At 39.3% G+C, this 19539-nt stretch overlaps 1 protein-coding gene across 2 annotated transcripts in view; it reads left to right on the top strand.

The window, feature by feature from the left end:
- Window positions 1–19539, top strand: part of ZDHHC20 (zinc finger DHHC-type palmitoyltransferase 20) — a 47307-nt gene that overhangs the window by 8570 nt on the left and 19198 nt on the right. For both annotated transcript variants that reach the window (XM_032679528.1, XM_032679529.1), the window contains exons 2-6: window positions 7480–7506; window positions 12440–12534; window positions 16548–16668; window positions 18030–18099; window positions 19287–19319. In XM_032679528.1, coding sequence (XP_032535419.1) covers window positions 7480–7506; window positions 12440–12534; window positions 16548–16668; window positions 18030–18099; window positions 19287–19319 — 346 coding nt within the window. The remainder of the gene's footprint in view (window positions 1–7479; window positions 7507–12439; window positions 12535–16547; window positions 16669–18029; window positions 18100–19286; window positions 19320–19539) is intronic.

Here is a 19539-nt window from a genome sequence, read left to right on the forward strand (position 1 = left end):
GTCAACACCAGCTGATTATCCTGTTTGTCACTCCTGTCTCTCACAAGTGTCCTAGTAGTATCAACTACAGAATCACTGGAGTTATTCCTAACACAGAAAGCACTTTCACATATGCAGATACTTGAGTGTAGTGTTACTATGAGCTTGGTCTGGCCGGCCTGAGTATAAATACGCCTCCTTAAAATGTAATTAATTAGTGGTGTGGCCATAAGCTAGTTCCACTCACGTGCTTCTGAGCTTCCATGCCTTTCTGCCAATTCTGTTTTTTCCTGTTCCCAGTGTGCCAGAGAGAACACAGCTCACTGACTGGTGCAAGTAAGAGCTCTCTTTGTCTTTTGAGAAGAAACCAGGCTTTCTTGTGGCTGTGTCTGATAGCTTAAAGGCAATATTGGAAGCAATTTATGCACAGCACTTCCAAGCTACTGAGCAATAAAGCTGTTACTGTTACAATAAAGCAGAGTTTTTGGTAAAGAATTGAATGAAGAAAGTTCAGTAATTGGAGTAAGCAGCTGAGGAAAAGTGTGTAGAAGTAACACTAGGGTTTAAAATCCATCAAAATGCAAATAGAATGAGCAGAGGCAATAGTGATTAAATAGATGAAGAAAATCAAGTTACATTAGAGGTTTTTTGAGCAATTATGGTAAATTGAAAGTGAATAGTGCTTCCCGGGGAATAGTGTTTTCAGGGACAAACCTGGTACATTGCTGAAGATAAATGCTAACTTCACTTGCAGAAAAAGCCTTTAGTTGTTTGGGCTGATAGATCTCTTAGCACATTATAGTTGGTGCGGACACAAGTGTGAGACTGTGAGGTTAAGACCTGGCAACACTTCCTCCTGTGTGTTAACCAGCTGTAACTTTTGATTTTGAAGTCATTTAAAACATGCAAGCATTCTTGCTGAGAAGACCATTGGGAGACTTTTGGTATAACTTCCAAGAATATTTTGAAGATGCAGAGATAAGGAGCCATCTCTAGGATTTTGTGAATTCCAGAAGTCAGCTGCCTTTGTAGCTGTGTTTTTGAACTGTGGAAGCGGTAGCATAGAATTTACTGTTCCCAGAATATATGGCAGAAATCTTTTCAGTTGTCATAGCTAAATTCATTGCTAAATGTAACTCAGTACCCAAGGAGTATCTTGCCTTGATTATGCTAATTTCTGCTGTAACCTGTTTGTATTTATGCACATACTCTTTGCATTAAGACTGAAAAGACCTTGGCTAAATCAAAAGCCCCTTTATTATTGTGGTAAGAGAATGTTTTCTGGGCAGCAAGCCTCTGGCTGCTCTAAATTACTTGTTATAGTGAAAGAATTGTGTTAATATTGTTTTAACCATGCAACAAATTATAATGATGGCTGGTAACAAATAACAGAGAAGTTCTGCAGCGCAGCTTGAACTGCCTTATTTGAAATATGAATTCATTTTACCTGTCCCTGTGATAATGCTTCTCTGAATCCTATAGCAATGGGTATGGCCATCGTGGACATGGAAAATTTGGTGGTCATAAAACACAGAACATCCCCCTTTGCACCAAGGTGTCTCTTTCCCGGCTGCATTTTCTTCCTGCTTTCTCCCCACGTGTCACACACACACATTACCTGCAGTGCCTTTGAAGGCATCATCTTGTGATCACTTGAAGTCTCAAGGTAGCTCACTCAAGTGCTCTTGCTGGGCATAGTGTGTGTGAGGAGTTTAGGCTTCAGCTCATGTGCTTGTGGAAACAGCTGCACTGCTTTAGGGCATCAGCAGCCCTGACAGGGCTTCTTTTCCCTCTCATGACTGACTGTGCATGACCCAGGACAGCGAGAGGCCATTCACTGCCATTAACCCTTTTTCACTGCAGTTCCCTGCTGTTTGTGGTCATGCAAACTTGCCTTCATTGGCAGTTCAGTCCTTTCCCGAAGTGTCTGGGAAGGGAAGTGCTCACTTTTGTTATGTTTGTCTGACATAGGGGAGGGGGTGGGTGGTTGAGACGAGTAACTGCATACATCCCTGTAGCAAGAGCTGTCCACCACAAGTCATGCCTCTGAGACAAGCATTGTGTTAGACCTGGGCAATGGTACCCCTTTGCTGCTGATCAGCCCCAGGCAGTGCTGAGGCACGCGGTGTGGCAGTGCTTGACTCCTCATGCCAGCACAATAAGAAGGCCTGTGGAGCCCCATCTCCTGCATTGCCTTTCTATAAAATGTTAACTTTCTGAATCACTTGGCAGTGCACTGGGAGGGGGGATACCTGTGTCCTATTCCTGGATCTCTGGAGTTTAAAAAAAATGTATCAGTCTAGCACCACATGAAGATAAAAGAATTCTAGGCTTGTGCGGCTCAAATTTCTGCAGAAGACGTTCATTCCGGCTGGTGGCGGTTGCGTGTGCGGTTCCTGGGCCCCCATAGCCTTTCAGCAGGGACCTGGCAGCATCTTCTTCCTGCGTTGGCTTTTGGCTACATGATGCTGTCAACTCAGTCATCTTGAGTCATTTGTCTAAAAACAACTCCCTGCTGCTTAGGGAGGAAAGCACCTTGTGGGTGCCTGCCAGTTGGGAAATAAGAACTAGCTCAGTGTGGAAAGGTCACAGAACTAAGGCTTTTAGAGAGCAGTGGAGAAGTGGTAAGGTCTTCATGCTCTGACGCTGCCCCGTAACAGAAGCCAAATGAGTATTTTCTCAAGGAAATTCACTCATTGTCTGTCCCACTTGCGTCAGTAAGTACTGTTTCTGCCATCTTCTTGTGGGTGATTAAGGTCTGCATTTGCAAATGGGAATTATGTATCCATAAACCTAAGTTATACTTCCAGTAAAGTGCCATTTTCTGTTTTTCTGAACAAATGAAAAACTTGAGATGATGTCAGTGGGGCTTGCCTTTGCAGACAGGACAGTGCCTGTGGGGAGCTGCCGCTGACTTCAGTACTGGTAACTTCTGGAAATATATGTCGTGTGTGTGTGTATATATATATATATATATACACACAGATGGATATAATTTTTGTTAATATTTTTAACCCTTTTCCTTAAAAGCTGAGAAAAGTTAAGGCTGTACATCTGGTGAAGGGATGCAATTGCGCATTTATCACTCCTTCTTCCCACCCATGAGGAATGTCAGCCAGAATGTGAATGTTACTCTTGAAATTCTTGGAAAGGCTATAATAACCAAAGTGAGACTCCTACTGGGAGCCATCGTGGGAGGGGATGGGGAACTAAGCATAGCACTTCAGTAACAAGATCAGTTCTTGTCCTTTTCTATACTTCTATGTTAGTTGCAGTTGAATTTTTTGCTCTGCAGAAAGAATATCTGGCTTTGGTTGGAGCAGGGCTTTTAGGGGAGTAGGAAGATGTAATGTGGGGGTTTTTTTCCTTCAAGGTTGAAGTGAAATGTCTCATCTTTTAGCATGCCTCTTGAAAGGTCTTGGCAGATCATTGCACCTTTTTGCCTCAGAATAGAGAGGTTTGGCTTTCTCCTATTATGCAGTGATTTGGAAGGTGCTTGAACACTTCCTAGCAATCCTGAAAATAAGCCTGAAACTGAAAGCAAACCAGCTCCGTAAAGGTACTTGTTTCTTCAAGATGTTGTGCAAGGTTTCCTCAAAGCAGCTTAAAAAATTCTCCACAGTTTTCTGAAGTTGACACCTTTATTAGTTTGTACTCCAAGAAGAATGCTTCCAGCAAATGACATTTTCCTCTACTTTAATTTGTTATTCATCTAACGATGGCCCTATGTCTGCAGGATTGTTTCCTCTGATAATCTATAGACTTCCACCTCTTTCATTCTTGTGACATAAGTGAGATGAGAGATAACGGGTAACAGTATAAGGAAGAGTATCTAGAAAGGTGTAACCAAGGACTGGGGTCATGAAGGAAAAAGTGGTTTTGCTGTCAGGAGTGATGCTAGGTCTCTAAATCAAAACTAAGGCAACCGTTTCGTCTGTTAAAGTCAGAACTGCAATTTCTGCTTATCCTCTTAGGCAAACTGAGTTATAAAGTACATTCAAATCTAGCCTGATAAAAGGCTGTAATGGTGTATTTTGGAGGTAGTGTGCTGCACAATGTGAACTCACATACTTTGTATTGTGTGCTTCATGTTTCAGTGACCCCAAAGCAGTGGGAGTCCCCAGTGTGTGAGCTGCTTAGTGGTACAGGACCAACTGACAGTGTGTTGTACATCCCTAGACAAGCTGCAGCAGCATGAAGTTCATTCAATGTAGGCCTGTTTACCTCGTGTAAAGAGAGACAGGCTTTGCTGAGCTCCTTCCTTAGGTCGATTTTGGAAACCCTGAGGTAGCCAGGGTAAAGCTCTCGCTGCAGTCAGACCGACAGGGCTTGTTCACTTTGACTTTGACTTTGACTTGCTTGACTTGCTGTAACTCTGAGATGTTAAACCCTTTGAAATATGAGGTCATAGTGAAAACTTTGTGTGCCTTAGCCCCCAAGGGCATGCTTCTGAGCTCTTTGCATTGAAGTAAACTGCAACTTTCATTGTCTAGTCGTGTTTTATCCTTCCCTTGCATACCTTTCTAGAACTTCATAAGTCTTCTTGCAAAAAAACCAACAACTTAATATTAAGAAACCAATCCAAAGAATATTTTTCCTTTTCTAGCTGAGCAGTAGACTGATATTTTAAAATCATCAACGATCAGCTGTTTTGCAATACTTACATTTCTGAAATACGGGCAGGTTTGTGTCGACTGCAGTACTGAAGGCAGTAACTTGTGCTGGTGCAGATATATTGTGCAAAGTGCTGTTGCATCCTGAGGTTAACATCTAAATCATATGCAGTGTTTATTTTGTTCAAAAAAATATCAATAAGCAAAAAGGCAGTGCTGATTTTTCCCCCATCCCATGCCCCAGACAAGAAACCATGTTTTAGAAATGCTTGAAGACGGTACTAAATTAGTGGAAGCTGGCAGCAGTATCTTAATGGTTAGAAGAAAACTATAAGGGAGAAAAGTGATAGAGAGCTAAGCTACAGGCCAGGGATGGGGAACCACAACAGCAATGTCTTATGTGGTTTTGTTTCCCCTGAACCAGAGTTCAAAAGCTAGAATTGATTTCTTGATGGTGTAAAGCTGCTTATTAGATGGCCAGCCTAGCTAATATTTAAAGGGGGGCTTTTTGCATAAAGATTGGATATTAACTTATGTGAAGGAAGGCTTTGCATTGCAGTATAAAGATCTTGTGAAACTGTTCATGTGCCATTTGCTGAGTGCATTTGGACAAGTATAGTAGGTTGCTGTTCATTTAATCTACCTGACAATGGGCATAACAACAGTGAAAAGAATAGAAACAGAAAGACAACTTCTTCTGAGACAGAAGAGAACTGGACATCTTTTATTTCATTTGAAGATGATCAGGCAGGATGAAAATCACAAGTGTTTCAGTGTTGGCTTTTACCTCAAACTGCAGGAGTTTGTCGAACGAAAATTGTTCTACAGAGTCTAGTAACTGCATTCTGACCTAAGGGACCTAAGTATGAAAGAGAAATTATCTTCCTGGTGCTGCAAAGCTTTAATTAATTTTTATGAAGGTTTTTTAGGGACTATTTTGATTAAGTCTCACAGGTGATACAATATTAAGCTTTCATTTTGTTTTGTTTTTACTTGTAAAGCCTGTTCATTATTTTGAGTCTTTAAACATCAAATTTGGCTCACAGTTTTGTTCTGTGCTGAGAGCAGAAATGAGGCTACAGACTAAGAAGTGCTTTTACCAGAATTACTTTAAAAAAATATATTGATGTTCTTCCATCCCATTAGAGGATAATAAAGAACTTTTTTATATTTCTTGTCTAAGGAAATGCATGTTTATCCAGCTGTGTGCAAAGGTGTTTACTTTAGATATGAGGAGTCAAAGACAATGTTTAATCTAAAGTACTTTTAGTATTTTTCTTAAGTTGAGCAAACAACCATACTTGGTGAGTTTATTTTAATTTTCACCTTTTTAATGATTTTTAGCTTCTCCTTGCATTGTTGAAAAAGTGTTAACTGGAGAAATAATACATCAGTAAAATTTCAAGCGAAAACACTCACAGGATTTGCTTTAAAAATAATTAGACTTCTGTAGCATGCGGTGGAGTTTGACAGAAACATTGGAGGAGGCTGTGCAAGTGTCCATAACTAATGTGAAATTAAGCTGTTCTTTAGGGTTGACTTCCTTGAGTTTGAAGCCAACCGTCTTCTATTCTAAATGATAATTTCTTCCTTCCTTAGGTGGAAGGAACCAGAACCTTTTCCATTAACTTCATAGAGACTTCCATAGACAGAGAGAGTGTGGATATTAAATAAAAGGGAGACAAAAGGGAGGCAGGGGAGAGGGGGGGGGAAAAAAGAAGAAAAAAACCCCAAAACATATCTGAACAAAAAGAGGTCATCTATAAATTGAGATATCACCTCATTATGTCTCTTACTATAAAAAGAGGCACAGTTGCATAATATAGTTGCAGACCATTTAACTGTAGATATCAACAGGTAAGTGAGACACATGCCACCTCTGTAACCAAAGTAACCCTTCAGAAGGAAGTCTGCAATACATACTGAAGCCCTGCAGATTTAAGACTCTAGTGTGCATCAGGTAAAAGCTCTTTTGAACTGGGGCACTCAGACTAATGACAGTCAAAATGTCAGAGGGGAGTGTGGATGAGGTACACTGCAGCAGCCAGGGTGTGCTCTGTTAACCTTTTAGTCATGCTGTTGACCAGAAGCTTATATTTACTGTGTAAGATGAAGAGTCAGGAAAAGATCCTTTCCTTGTAAAATTTCAGTAATTCAGTGTGCAAAGAAGAGATCCAGCAAGAGAAGTAATATGAGCAAAGTAAACCAGTAAGTACAGCAACTCTCTGTTCAGTGTTGTACATGAACTGATGAACTAAGTGTGAAGGTTTTGGAGAAGCCTGGGGGCAGGAGGATGTAGTAGTCAGGCAGTATACAAGGTAGATTTGAACAGTAGAATTTGCTGTTGGCATGAAAGGAGGTGAGGCTGTAGGAGACAGGGAAGTGGAGAGATTTTAACTATACCTGGAGGATTCAGGTCGGGGAAAATAAGGTCAAAAATAGTATGTGACGGCAAGAGAGAAGTGATGGGAAAAACTAAGAGAAGGAAGTAGGTAATGTAACAGTTTCAGAAGGATTTCTGTAAGAATTTTTTAATTTTCTCTCTTCCAGTGGTACACCTGTTGGCCTAGCTGTTGACTCAGAAAAATGAGCTAGATACATATCTGAAGAGGGATATGCATAAAGTTAGTCTAATGATTGTCTGTGGAATGTGCTTGTTTCATTAGTGCAGGGAACTGCATCCCTTCAGCTCTTCCGCTAACTCACCAAGCATCAAGGGCTGGCAGGAGGAATACTAACTCCTGTTTAACCCCAGTGTTGGGTAGGGAGGCTCTATTAACACCCAAATTATGCTCTGGAACAAATCATTATCATATATCTTGCTTTTAGCCAAACACTTGATTCAATACAGATTTACTTAACACTTTTTTTTTTCTCTCTCTTCCAGTTACTATTTCTTCAACTGCAGAAAAAGGTAATTTTTTTAAAATTTTTTTTGAAGATGTGAATAGCTGCTTTGCACACAAGTCCTAAGGGACATAGAATTTAAATGTGCTCCTTGATGTGTAAGCTCTGTGTAGTGAGTAGATTAGTGCTAAGAAACAAGGCAAATATTGTACAGTTGAGTCTGTTTAGCTTCTAATATCACAAACTTGGGATGATGACAAGACCTGTGACTAATGCAAGTAAGGCAGCTATGATTTAGGTTTGCAAATATTTTTAAATGGGTACCTTGTAAGAACAGAGAAAGGAGAGGAGAGAAGGAACTGCAGCAGATCCACAAGTCCATTTTCTGTTTAGTTGAGTGACCTGAAAGACTTCTGGAAGATGAATTGTTGTTGTACTGCTTGCTGTTTTCCATACAGCTTACCAAATTCCTCAGAAACCCATTCTTTAGGACTAGTTAGAAATGTGCAAAACATAGCCATTTCAAAAGTGGCTACACATTATAATTTTAAATGCCCAAGTCAAATGGTTAAGACCTTGTTTTGACAAATGTTACTTTAATCTTCATATTGGCTTTGGCAAATATGTGTCACGGTGGGTCGTACTTATAGAGATATAAACTGACTAAAAAAAATTCTAGCATATTATTGATGGGGTATTTGTTTGGGAGTTCATTTCAGCTTATAGGGGAACATGAGCAGTAGATTAAGCATAGATTTGACTATCCACAGAGGGCTGTTTCAGACTGGTAAGAGGTTCTCACCTCTTAGATATTTTGCAAAACAGCACAGAATTTGAAGCTAATCTAGCAGTTTTCTTCCTGGTGGGGAACATGTACAAGAACACTGTAAAATGAGGGAACCTTGGCAGAATTTGTCCTCTTTCATCTTCTAATGAAGAGCTCAAAGAGTGGGAAAACCTTCAAAGTATGAACTGTAAGCCATTCAAGATGTGAGCTTGTCTTACCCTGGATTTTTACATCCCATTTCACTTCTGGGCTTTACCTAGACTTCACAAAATTCAGGAAGTTGCTCACAAAATTCAGCAAGTTGCTGCTGTGCTTACTGTATATGCTTACTTGACCTGTATATGAATAGGTTTTACGTGCTAGTTTCTTCTGGAAAAGCAAGATCCATGTCTCAGTTAAGGAAGCCTGGCAGAGCAATGATGTTGGTGTTACATAGTCAGATCTCTGGCTTTATTACAAATGCAGCACCTGTCTCACTGAACCAGGTGCTTCTAAATCTACCACAGAAGAAAAATGCTAGATTAATTAGTGAGAGCGACAGTGTCATTGGAACCTGACTGTTAGGCTTTTAATAGCTGTCACCTGCACGCTTCTTGCACCTTCAATTCTGCATCATATCATAGGCATCCTGTATGCTTGGATTTCTCAACTATGAAGGTTGATTTTAAAATGAGATACGAAGTCTCTTTTCATTTGAAAAGAAAGCTAGCATAAGTTTTATAATGTTCTTATAAGCTAACTCCCAACAGCCAGGAATCAACATCAGAAGAGTCAAAAGGCCAAAGTGCCAGCAACATTGCTGTGTAAATCAATAATGTGCAATCTTAGCAAGTGTATTTTGCTCCATATTTCAGTGTGCTACATTCAGATCCTTTTACCCCGGTGCGTAATTGCAACCTTTGATTAAATTAACAGTGATTTCTTCACCCCATTGAGGCTAATTTTTTCTTCATAATTTTATATTCTTGTCTGGATTTATATCCATTAGGATAGGGGAATAAAGGCAACTCTGAATCTCTCTTAACAATATAATATACTGCTGTTATATTATTACTCCTCTGTAATCTGACTTTGTCTTGGAAGTAATGTTAAGAATGATTCAGAAAAGGATGTTAAGGGCAAATCTTAGGAGGGGCTTAGCATATTTTAGGAGGATTCTGCGACCATGTCTTAAGACATTGTCTTCCTGAGGCCATAAATTACGGTCTAGTATGCATCAGTGCCTTTAAAGAGAATTGTCTTCACTCGGTCACAGCACGGCACCAAGAATCCTGGTTTGCCTTAGCTTAGCCAGGACTTCATCGTGACTCTGAGTCTGGCTAAACTGTCAGATATTGGGGTTTGAGGTTTTTGTTGTATTTTCCATCTAGCTTGTAAATACAAGAAAATGAGCTCACTAGGAATGAGCCTGGTTTTTATTTGTACTGGAAACAGATACAAGATGCTTCAGGGAGCAGTCTGCAGAGGAGATACTGCTACCCAAGGTGGAGGTTAGATGGACTGCTAAAGTAAAGCTGTCAAAAATGGTCTCTTCCCTCCCTCTCATTTCTTGGGGAGCACTGACTGTGACCTGTAATCACAGTAGGAATGGCAGCATGGGAGTGGGAAAAGAAGCAAGAATTTATTCAGAGTGGGGACAGTATGGTCTACCAATTGCAGGGTCTTTCCCTGGGTGGTGCCTGTCACTGGCTACTGAAGTCAGGCCCTTGGCTTTTGATGATGGTGACAGATTGCAAGATCTCAGTTACATGAAGAGTGCAAGGGCACTTCAACAGCTGCCTCTTTCTAGTAAATACTGGTATCACTGGCACAGATCTGTACCCTTGCTGCAACCAGACATGGTGCCTGTTGTTTTTTGTGTTGGGGCATTTATAGTCTGTGACAAGACTGAGGTTCTGCTGTTGGAGGTATTGTGTGTGCACTAAAAATAATCCTTCAAAAGAATCTGAATTCTGGGGGTGATTTTTATGGACAGAATAGAACTGTAGAAGTTAGTGTTGCTGTGCCCTGCTCTGCCCTGTATCTCATTTCCTCTTTCCTTCTATTCAATTCCTCTCTCACTTTTCTACACCAAAGTCCTGATCTGTGCCACTGATTCCACTCCAGTTTTATGGTCCTTTTCTCCTCTCTTCCAAACCATTTTCTCATGCTTTAATTGCTTAACCACATTGTGTTTGAATGTAGATTATGTTTTCAATAAAAGACAATTTCTAATTTTGCAGTGCCTAGTACAGTAATACACAAGTTCTTTCCTATCAGGATGACAGTTTTAGGATGGCTTTTGAAAAAAATTTTGCTTCTTGAATTTTCAATCAGCTCCACAGCTGAAAATTTGCCAAATCTGTCTGTAAGGTTGGAGGAGTCGTAGGCAAAGGTAAAAAGCATAATTCTCTGAAGAAAGCTCAAATGCAGTTTGTTTGTTTTCATTGTAATAAGCCCCATGAAAATCCTGAAAGGCAATAAATTAAGACCACATCATCTGTGGCTGTGTACAAGGATTTTCTGAGCTGTGTACAAGGAGGTTCCCAAAGTTTGGAATAAAGTTTGGCAGACCCAAATTCTGCCATCCATAAAGTACATCATACACCTTCTTAAAGGACTCTCTTCATCTGCCCAGAAAAGTAGGCCAAGTTTCCTTCTTGCAACAGAAGATAATATAAGTGAAAATAATGTAAATATTTAATATGACTTTTTTCTAAGAGTTGCTCTTCTGGCACAATTGATCTGTTTCCTCTTGACAAGTGGTAAAAGAAACTGCTAGAGGAAACAAGATTAGAAGAGGCTTCCTGGGTCATAAAGTCTGCTCTTTAAGGCAACCATATCACACACATCCATTAATAAATTGGTTGGGTTCCCTATTAAAGCCACCTACGTTTTGTTGCCACTGTGACTATAATAGGACTTTTCCAGGTTGTATTGTATTCCTCAGGTGATTTGAAGGAATATAATAACACAATTTTTAACTCCCAGTTAGCATGACTAGAGTGCAGTCCTCTCCAAACCCTTGTTTGGGAATTTTTACTGTCATTGATGACCAGTGCCTTCTGTAATGGCACAATATTGTGCTGTTTTTATTAGAAGTAGAAATTAAATTGAATTATGTAGGCCAGTAATCAAATTTATAATCTAGAACAGAATTACAGCATCATCATCTTTATCCAAAAAGGTTAATCACTTACATGCCACAGGTGAAGCTGTGTTCAGTTCTGGGGGGGAGTTTTGGGGGACTTTTTTTGTTGTTGTTGATTTGGTTTTTTCCCTTCAAAATCTGTTTTGGAAAGTTCAGCAAGGCCAGGTACAAAGGCCTGCACAGGAGTCGAGATAATCCCATGCAAAGGTACAGGCTGGGCAGAGAATGGATTGAGAGCAGCCCTGAGGGGAAAGACATGGGGGTGTTGGTTGATGAGAAACCCAGCGTGGCTCAGCAACGTGCACTTGCAGCTCAGAAGTCCAGCTGTATCCTGGGCTGCATCAAAAGCAGCATGGCCAGCAGCCTGAGGGAGGTGATTCTGCCCCTCTACTCCACTCTGGTGAGACCCCATGTGCAGTGCTGCATCCAGCTCTGGGAGCCCCAGCACAGGAAGGACATCAACCTGTTGGAGCAAGTCCAGAGAAGGCCACAAAGATGATCAGAGATCTGGAGCCTCTCTAATATGAAGACAGCCTGAGAAAGCTGGGGTTGTTCAGCCTGGAAAACAGAAGGCTCCGGGGAGACCTTATAGCACCTTCCAGTACCTAAAGGGCGTCTACAGGAGACTTGGGGAGGGACTATTGACAAGGGCAGGCAGTGACAGGACAAGGAGGAATGGCTTCAAATTGAAAGAGGGCAGGTTTAGATTAGATACTAGGAAGAAATTCTCCGTTGTGAGGGTGGTGAGGCACTGCCACAGGTTGTCTGTAGAAGCTGTGGGTGCCCCATCCCTGGAACTGTTAAAGGTCATTCTGTGATTCTGTGATAAAAACATATTATTTTCTTGAGGAATAGCAACCATCACATTTGATGGGGGGTTTTATTGTGGGTTTTTTTGTTTTGTTTTTTTTTTTTTTTAAGTGAGCAGTCCTAGATTGCTAAGTCTACCCAGGAAAAAGTGATTAACCTAATTGTATCAGGTGATTTGTAGTGTAGTAGTTTAGCCCTCCTCAAAGATCAGGGGGTTAATTGCTTGTTCCTTTCAGCTATATTCACCAAATTCTTACTTGTATTTTATTGCAGTTGTCTACCTTGTGGTTTTTCATCTGTCATTTGTCATGTTTATATGGTCCTATGGGAAGACAATTTTCACATCTCCTGCAACCCCCTCTAACGAGGTAAATATGTTAGAAAAATGTCAATGCCTTTTTTATAAATAGCTGAACTGTATTCAGTGATGAAACTCGTTGGCAGTACCGCATGATTCACCTTTCCCTTCTCATTATCTAAAATAGAACAGCATGACAGTGCATCATGAATGAAAATGATGAAGTTACTCTTAAAATACCATGTACTTTGTGTCATGACATTTCCTGATATGAAATGTGGGTTTAAATCATCACAGGTTTGGCAGTCATGTGCAGTGATCTGCTATGAAATAGCTTGCTCAAAACCTGGAATTTTTAACACTGATAAATCCAACGACAATGTTTTTATATTTCCTCTATAGGCAGTTTTGACCATTGTTTGGGTAAGAAAGAGTAGTAATGCAGTGTATACTCGTGACCTGGAGGACTGAACCCTTATATTAGTAAGTCAAGGGTTAAAACTGATGGACAAATGAGAAGTGACTACATAAAGAAGGTTTATATAATAGCAGAAGAATGCATGATGACTGTAAGAAGTTTTGTTTTGAAAAAGAACTGTATTAATTGCAGTAAGCCTGAGATGGATTACCTTGTTTTCTGTTCTCTTTAATGTGTGTGTTTGTAAGGATTAAATACTGGCACCAAATTTAAAATACTTCCCTTCTCTTTCTTGTTTTTAGAAAGTTTTTTAAACTGGCTAAACTGTTTGAGGCTTTGGTTGCTCTGTGGGTGTTGAATTTTTAATCTGTTTTTGGCAAGACTGATGTTTAGTGCTAATGTCAACCTGAAACATTTTTGAGAAGAGTTAAACCCATGCTTCTAAGGAAAAGCAAACACTGCTCTGCAGTGTTTAATTATGGCTTTAAGGTCTTCTGTGTGCTAAAGCTACAGAATATAAAGTGTAAAAAAGCTAAACACTATTCTGCTGTTAAGCTGAGCACTAAAAGTAAACAAAGCTGTTGAAGGGTCTGGAGCACAGTCCAATGGGGAGCATCTGAGGGATCTGGAGGTGTTTAGCCTGGAGAAAAGGAGGCACAAGGAGGACCTTATCACTCTCTACAACTACCTGAAATGAGGTTGTAGTGGGATGGGGGTCGGTCCCTTCTCCCAGGTAACAAGTGACAAGTCAAGAGGAAATGGCCTCAAGTAGTGTCAGGTGAGGCTTACATTGGATATTAGGAAAAATTTCTTCACTGAAAGGCTTGTTGTGAAGTATTGGAACAGGCTGCCCAGAGAAGTGGTTGAGTCCCCATCTCTGGAGGTCTTTAAAAGATGAGCAGATGAGGCACCTGGAGACATGGTTTAGTGGTGGACTTGGCAGTACTGGGTTAATGGCTGGACTCGATGACCTTAGAGGTCTTTTCCAACCTAAATGATTCCATTAATTGCTAAACCGAAAAATTCAAAGGGACTTGTCTTCAAGGTGATTGTTTTTGCTTTATCTGGAATGGTTCTGCAAGAAAATTATAAAGTAATTAGTATGTTATCTAATTAAAATGTGGTTGGAAGTGTGTTATTCCACTTTTTATAAAGCTGTATATGAACTAGAGCTTCTCATAAAGCTAATGCTTAACAACTTTCAATGTCTGCTTGGATTCTTCATTAATAGAAAACTTTTTCTGACAGTACTTACCCTGTACTTACAGTAATGTTGTAGCAAGCTTTTCATGTTCAGCAAGTGAAAGGGATGGTTTGGGCATATGGCATGTGATGACTTCTTTGTATATCAGCTGTGGGGGGAAATCAGATTTAATACAATTTTCTTCTACAGCTTGCTTTAAACAGAAAAAAGGAGGAAAAAAACCCCATCCCACCATAACTACAAAAAAAAAAAAAAAAGCACACACAAAATTTTTTTTTAAAAAGCACAAAACCCAACCAAATTAAAAACCTAGCACCACTTTTTCTGTGTCTGGGCAAATCCCTTCTGTTCATATACCAGTGAGTAATTTATGCTGGTTATACTTAAAAACAAAGCCAGACTTCAGAATCTCTCCATTGTGAGTGTGTCAACGTATATATTTTTAGTCATTCAAATTAGCCATTCTTGCAAAACAAATAGCATCCTGTGATCTTACTATTGAACTAAAAAAAGATTGTGCAGCTGCTGTTGTCTTGGTGTAATCCCTGTACATTTGTCATAAGAAAGAACAATCAACATTATACAAAGAAAGAGGAAGGAAACAAAGGGATTCTTTCTGTTTTCAATAAGAACTGCTGGAACCTCATTGGAAATTCTGTTTGCTGTGTGGTAACAGACAACTTTTGATGTCTTTGAAGGTGTCCTGCCATTGTCCAAAGAGACTGTGGTCTCCATGGCCCTATTAATTTCTGAAATTAAAACAGAAATGTAGCTTTTTGGAAAACTAAAATCCTATCCAGGATTTTTAGAGTAATATTACAATGTTACTTGCACAAATTTTAAAAGGTTTTAAATCTTGTGATTTGGTTCCTTTTCTGTGCATTAATGGTTTGCCATGGAAATGTCATCTAGAAGTAGTACTCATATTTCTTACAACCTCTGCTTGGTTGCAGGGCATAGAGACAGGCATTGAGTCAGCTGTCAGACTAAAATGGGTAGTAGGTATGAAGGCATATCACACCACTGTTTGCTGGAATGATGCTTTACATCTGTCTTAAACTTTTGATGTGACCATCTCCAGTTTTCATACTTGAATAAATATCTGAGTGATTAAGATTGAATAATGAGGTCAAGCTCTTGGTGATGACTGAAATGTTAAACTTTAATTTCACCCTTTGCATAGATTAATTCTAGTGTCCAGTTATTAAAAAGGGCGTTATTTAAACATGTTTCATGTTTCACACTTGAAGGGTGGGTAGGTTCAGTAGCTGAGGTGATGCTATATGTGACAGGAGGCTTAACTAGATCCTGTGAGCTATGAGGCAGCTTGTTTGCATTCTGGATTGGGAAATAGCACAGAGAAATTGCAACACTGTCTTACTGCTGCCTTTTTTCTGTCAGTGGAGTCTTCATTGTTGCTTGCCAACTGACTGTAATCCAAAAGAGGAAAAACTACAACATGAGGGAAAAATCCATGTGAACTAATCATGCACATGTTTTTGATAGGACAATACGGTCATATTAAATCACACTGAGCCAGTTTTTGTTCCAGCTGCACACATAGCATTTTCCACTCATTACCATGAATACTTTGTCTGTGTTTGCTCATAAAAAGGGCTCTTGTAGTCCATGCAGGAAGCTCAGACTTTAGAAGTTCTTTGAAACAGAAAAATACCAAAAGAAATAGTGAGTTCAGCCCCCACCACAACGGGCCTTGTCAGTACACTGGGTTTTGTAGGGCTTACTGGTAAATATTATTTCAGCAGATACCAAACTAAGTGTTTCACAAATGAGTAAATAGTCTCCAGGTTCTTCTGGTAAAGGCTTACATTTCAGTGAGGTTTCAGCAAGAATGCTTGTCAGGCTTTACTCAGAATTGTAACTCACTCTCAAGCTGTACAGGCTTTGCTGAAGTTGCTTTCAATGCAACTCATGAATTTTGAGACTAGTCTTGACTACTCCTAAGTAAAAATTTCAGTTAAACTCTTTTAGCTTCTATGCTGAAGCAATGAAGCCCACCACAACCCCCCTACCTGCCTTTTTTTCCCCCATCTGGTTTGTACTCCTCTCTACATTAGAGAGGAAGTGGGATAAGGGAACTTTATTGCCTTGTAGCAGCAAGGGACTGTTGCGCCTTCCTCTTTTTCACAGATCACTTAATTCATGCTTATCAGGAACTAAAGGAAGTTCCCACCTTAAAACTCACTCTGAGTCTTTACCTTCCCTTGTGTTGAAGAGAAAATGCTATAGATAATGGAACAGAGATAAAGGTTATTTTCTTTAAAATACATCCAGGAACATCATGGACTTTTAAGGATCTCCTGTAATTCTTGTAGCAGTCTTTTTTTCTTTATGTGGCACTTTTTGGTCAGTGGGTAAGTGCATCTGAAAGATCTTTTCCTTGGAACACAAGGTAATAATTAATCTCTTCCCTCCATTCCATTTTCTCCATCCCTTCTAGTTCTGCTTGTCAAAAGCTGATAAAGAACAATATGAAAAAGAAGAGAGACCAGAATCCCAGCAGGAGATTTTGAGAAGAGCTGCCAAAGACTTGCCTATCTATACGACAACAGCATCGAGAGGTGAGATATAAAGATCATTCTATGCTCCTGAAGTTACTAGTTTTAATTCAGTGAAATTCATTTATGTCACTGAATGAACAGTCTGTTAAGCACATATTGCAAACACCATGACCTTGTTTTGTTATTTGTTTGGGCCAATGTTTAATTCCCCCAAGAGAAACTGCAGTCCTTTTTCTGGGGATCTCAACATAAAGCCACTATTTGGAATTTAAAAAAAAAAATCACCTTCTAGCAAGCTGATGAGGACATTTATCTCTAGTTGTCACTATTAAAAATAAATGCAGCAAAGAAATATAGCTAACACAGCCAGGGAAAATTAAACTTATTGCTCAATTTTATAATCACTTTTGTCCCCACTTTAAACTTCTCTTTCTGAGTTGTTTCGGTTCAGCAGGAGGAGAAATGTACTGAAGAAATGTACTGTACTTTTACAATTTACAAACAAATAAATGTTATTTCATTCCCATCTGTAATTCAGTACAGAGTTAGTTATGGGCTATTTCTGTATTTGCCTTTAATACATATAGGCATTTTTATTTCAACTTATATATGAATATCTGTGAAAGTGCTGTCTTATGCATATGTATATTCTTTGAAAACCTATAGCTTTTTCATATATATATATCTCTATATATGTATCTTTTTCTAGCAACCCTGTAGAATTTTCAAAAGCATGAACTATTCGGAATAACTGTTACCAAAATTTACTGTGACTTTACCAAACAAAATCTAAGGACACCTGGCTCTTTCGAATACAAGCCTCCCTTTAAGGGAATCCCAGTCTTAAGTTCCTGGAATGGTCTGGGAAGCTGTTGCCAGCTCTTATCAGTACTGTTCAGCTGGAGGTGTTGGCTTTCCTCCTCCCTTCAAACTGCCTCTGCTGGTGTCTTATTTCCATTAAGAAAAGCCTGAAGGCTTGTTTAAAAATATCCAGGAAAGATGAAGAACTGATTTACTGAACAATCTACTAGATTCCTGTTTAATAAAGACGACAGAGAAAGCCATTCAGAAGGTTGCTGAAAGAATGTTGTTTCACAATGGGATGCCCAAGTACCCTGTATAAAAGTAAAAGGGGATCAGTCCCAGAAGATGAAGGATGGGAAGACTTGGGAACCAAAGAGTAAATGAAAATGGACTCAGTACTGTGTAGTCATAGTTTGTTTTAAATGCTTTTATGTCTTATATTTCTTTAAAAAAACCCAAAACTACATATTATATGAGAGTAGGCACATGACAGTCTTTGAGAACAGGTGTGGCAGGGAAGGGCAGGAAGCTCTTGAAGATTCAATTCATGTTAGGGGGGGAAAACTTCTATTAAATTGAATCAGTTTTAATGACTTGACCCTTGCACTTGAATGCAGCAATCAGATACTGCGATCGATGCCAGCTAATCAAACCTGACCGCTGCCACCACTGTTCTGCATGTGACGTGTAAGTTACTGGATCTGAAATTATGGACTTTCTCTCTCCTGCAGTCATCACTTTAGCGTGTTCATGTCTTCAGTGTGTCAGCCCTTGCATATAGCAGTTACGATTTGTTCTCTCTCAAACCCTCAATACTTGGATTTCATGAAAGAGCAAAGTTCCTTCTGTTGGTGCAATATTATGGTACAGCATCATTGTCTAAAATGGTAGAACTTTTTAAGAAACCTGCTTGTAGCTTTTTGAAACAGAGCTTATATTAAAAAATAAAGAAACTAGAAAGTAAAAAATCATAGACTGAAACTAAAGGCTTGAGATACCAGCCCCAGCAAATGCGTATTGTCCAACTCTTTTATCTTGCTTCTGCAGCCTTGGAACAGATGTGTGCTACTAATAACACTAAAAATCTTTATCTCAAAGATTGACAGTGGAATCACATGCCTTAACCATTCCAAAGACATCAGTGCTATTCCCTATTTTCATTCTGAGTCATCAGAGAAATCTGTACAAGCACTGAAAACTGAGGCTATGCATGAGACTTCAGTAGACTGAACTTGAGGAAATCTAGTTAACTGAGGAACTTAATACGCATCTTTTGGCTAAAACCAAGTTTATTAGCAAATACAATGAATGTTTCTGTGTCTGAAATGTCTAGTATCTGTCCTTACACTAAAACTGGATTAAAATGGCATGTGGACTGTTCAAATTAATCACTGCGCTGCTCTTTTCCTCAATTAGCTTCAAAAAAAAACCTAGCAAGCACCAAAAAAAAAAAAAAACCCAAACAGTAGCAGATACAGCCCTAAGGTAGACTTAGTTGAAGTGAATGCCAGACTAACATACTTATCCACACAGCACTGAAAGGTCCTTTGGATTTGTTTCCTCTCAGTGTGCACGTAAAATTAGTGTGGCTTAATGAACTGGTATGTGGTGTTGCTCAGTAATGCTCCCCATGCTAATTTAAGAAACTCTCTTCATAATTTTTCTGAATCTCAGTTGGTCTTTTTGGGTGAAAAAATGGCTGCTCTAATATAGAGAATTGGCATTACTGAGAAGTACATAAAAAAGATACAGTGGGGCAAAATACTTCAAAAAACAAATAAAAACCAACCCCCAAGCCTGTAGAAGCTAAAATTATGTGTCTTAGAAACAAAATGTGGTTTTTGCTTTAACTTGCTGGAAATTATCTCTTTCAGATGTGTACTAAAAATGGACCACCACTGTCCATGGTAAGTTTATTTAAAAAAAAAAAACAACTCAGTCTAATAATAATGAATTAGATGCTGCTTCAGAAATGCAACTGTGAAGTAAAACTTGATTTTCACAGAATTTCTTTAATATGTGAAAATAAATCTTGTTCCTAATGTGTGTTGCAGTGTAGAGTTGTAAGCCCACTAGTCCAAATCATGCAGTTTCTTCTTATGTAGGAGAAACTTTGGCTTTATGAGA

Source organism: Chiroxiphia lanceolata, chromosome 2 (assembly GCF_009829145.1).
Source record: "Chiroxiphia lanceolata isolate bChiLan1 chromosome 2, bChiLan1.pri, whole genome shotgun sequence".
NCBI lineage: Eukaryota > Metazoa > Chordata > Aves > Passeriformes > Pipridae > Chiroxiphia > Chiroxiphia lanceolata.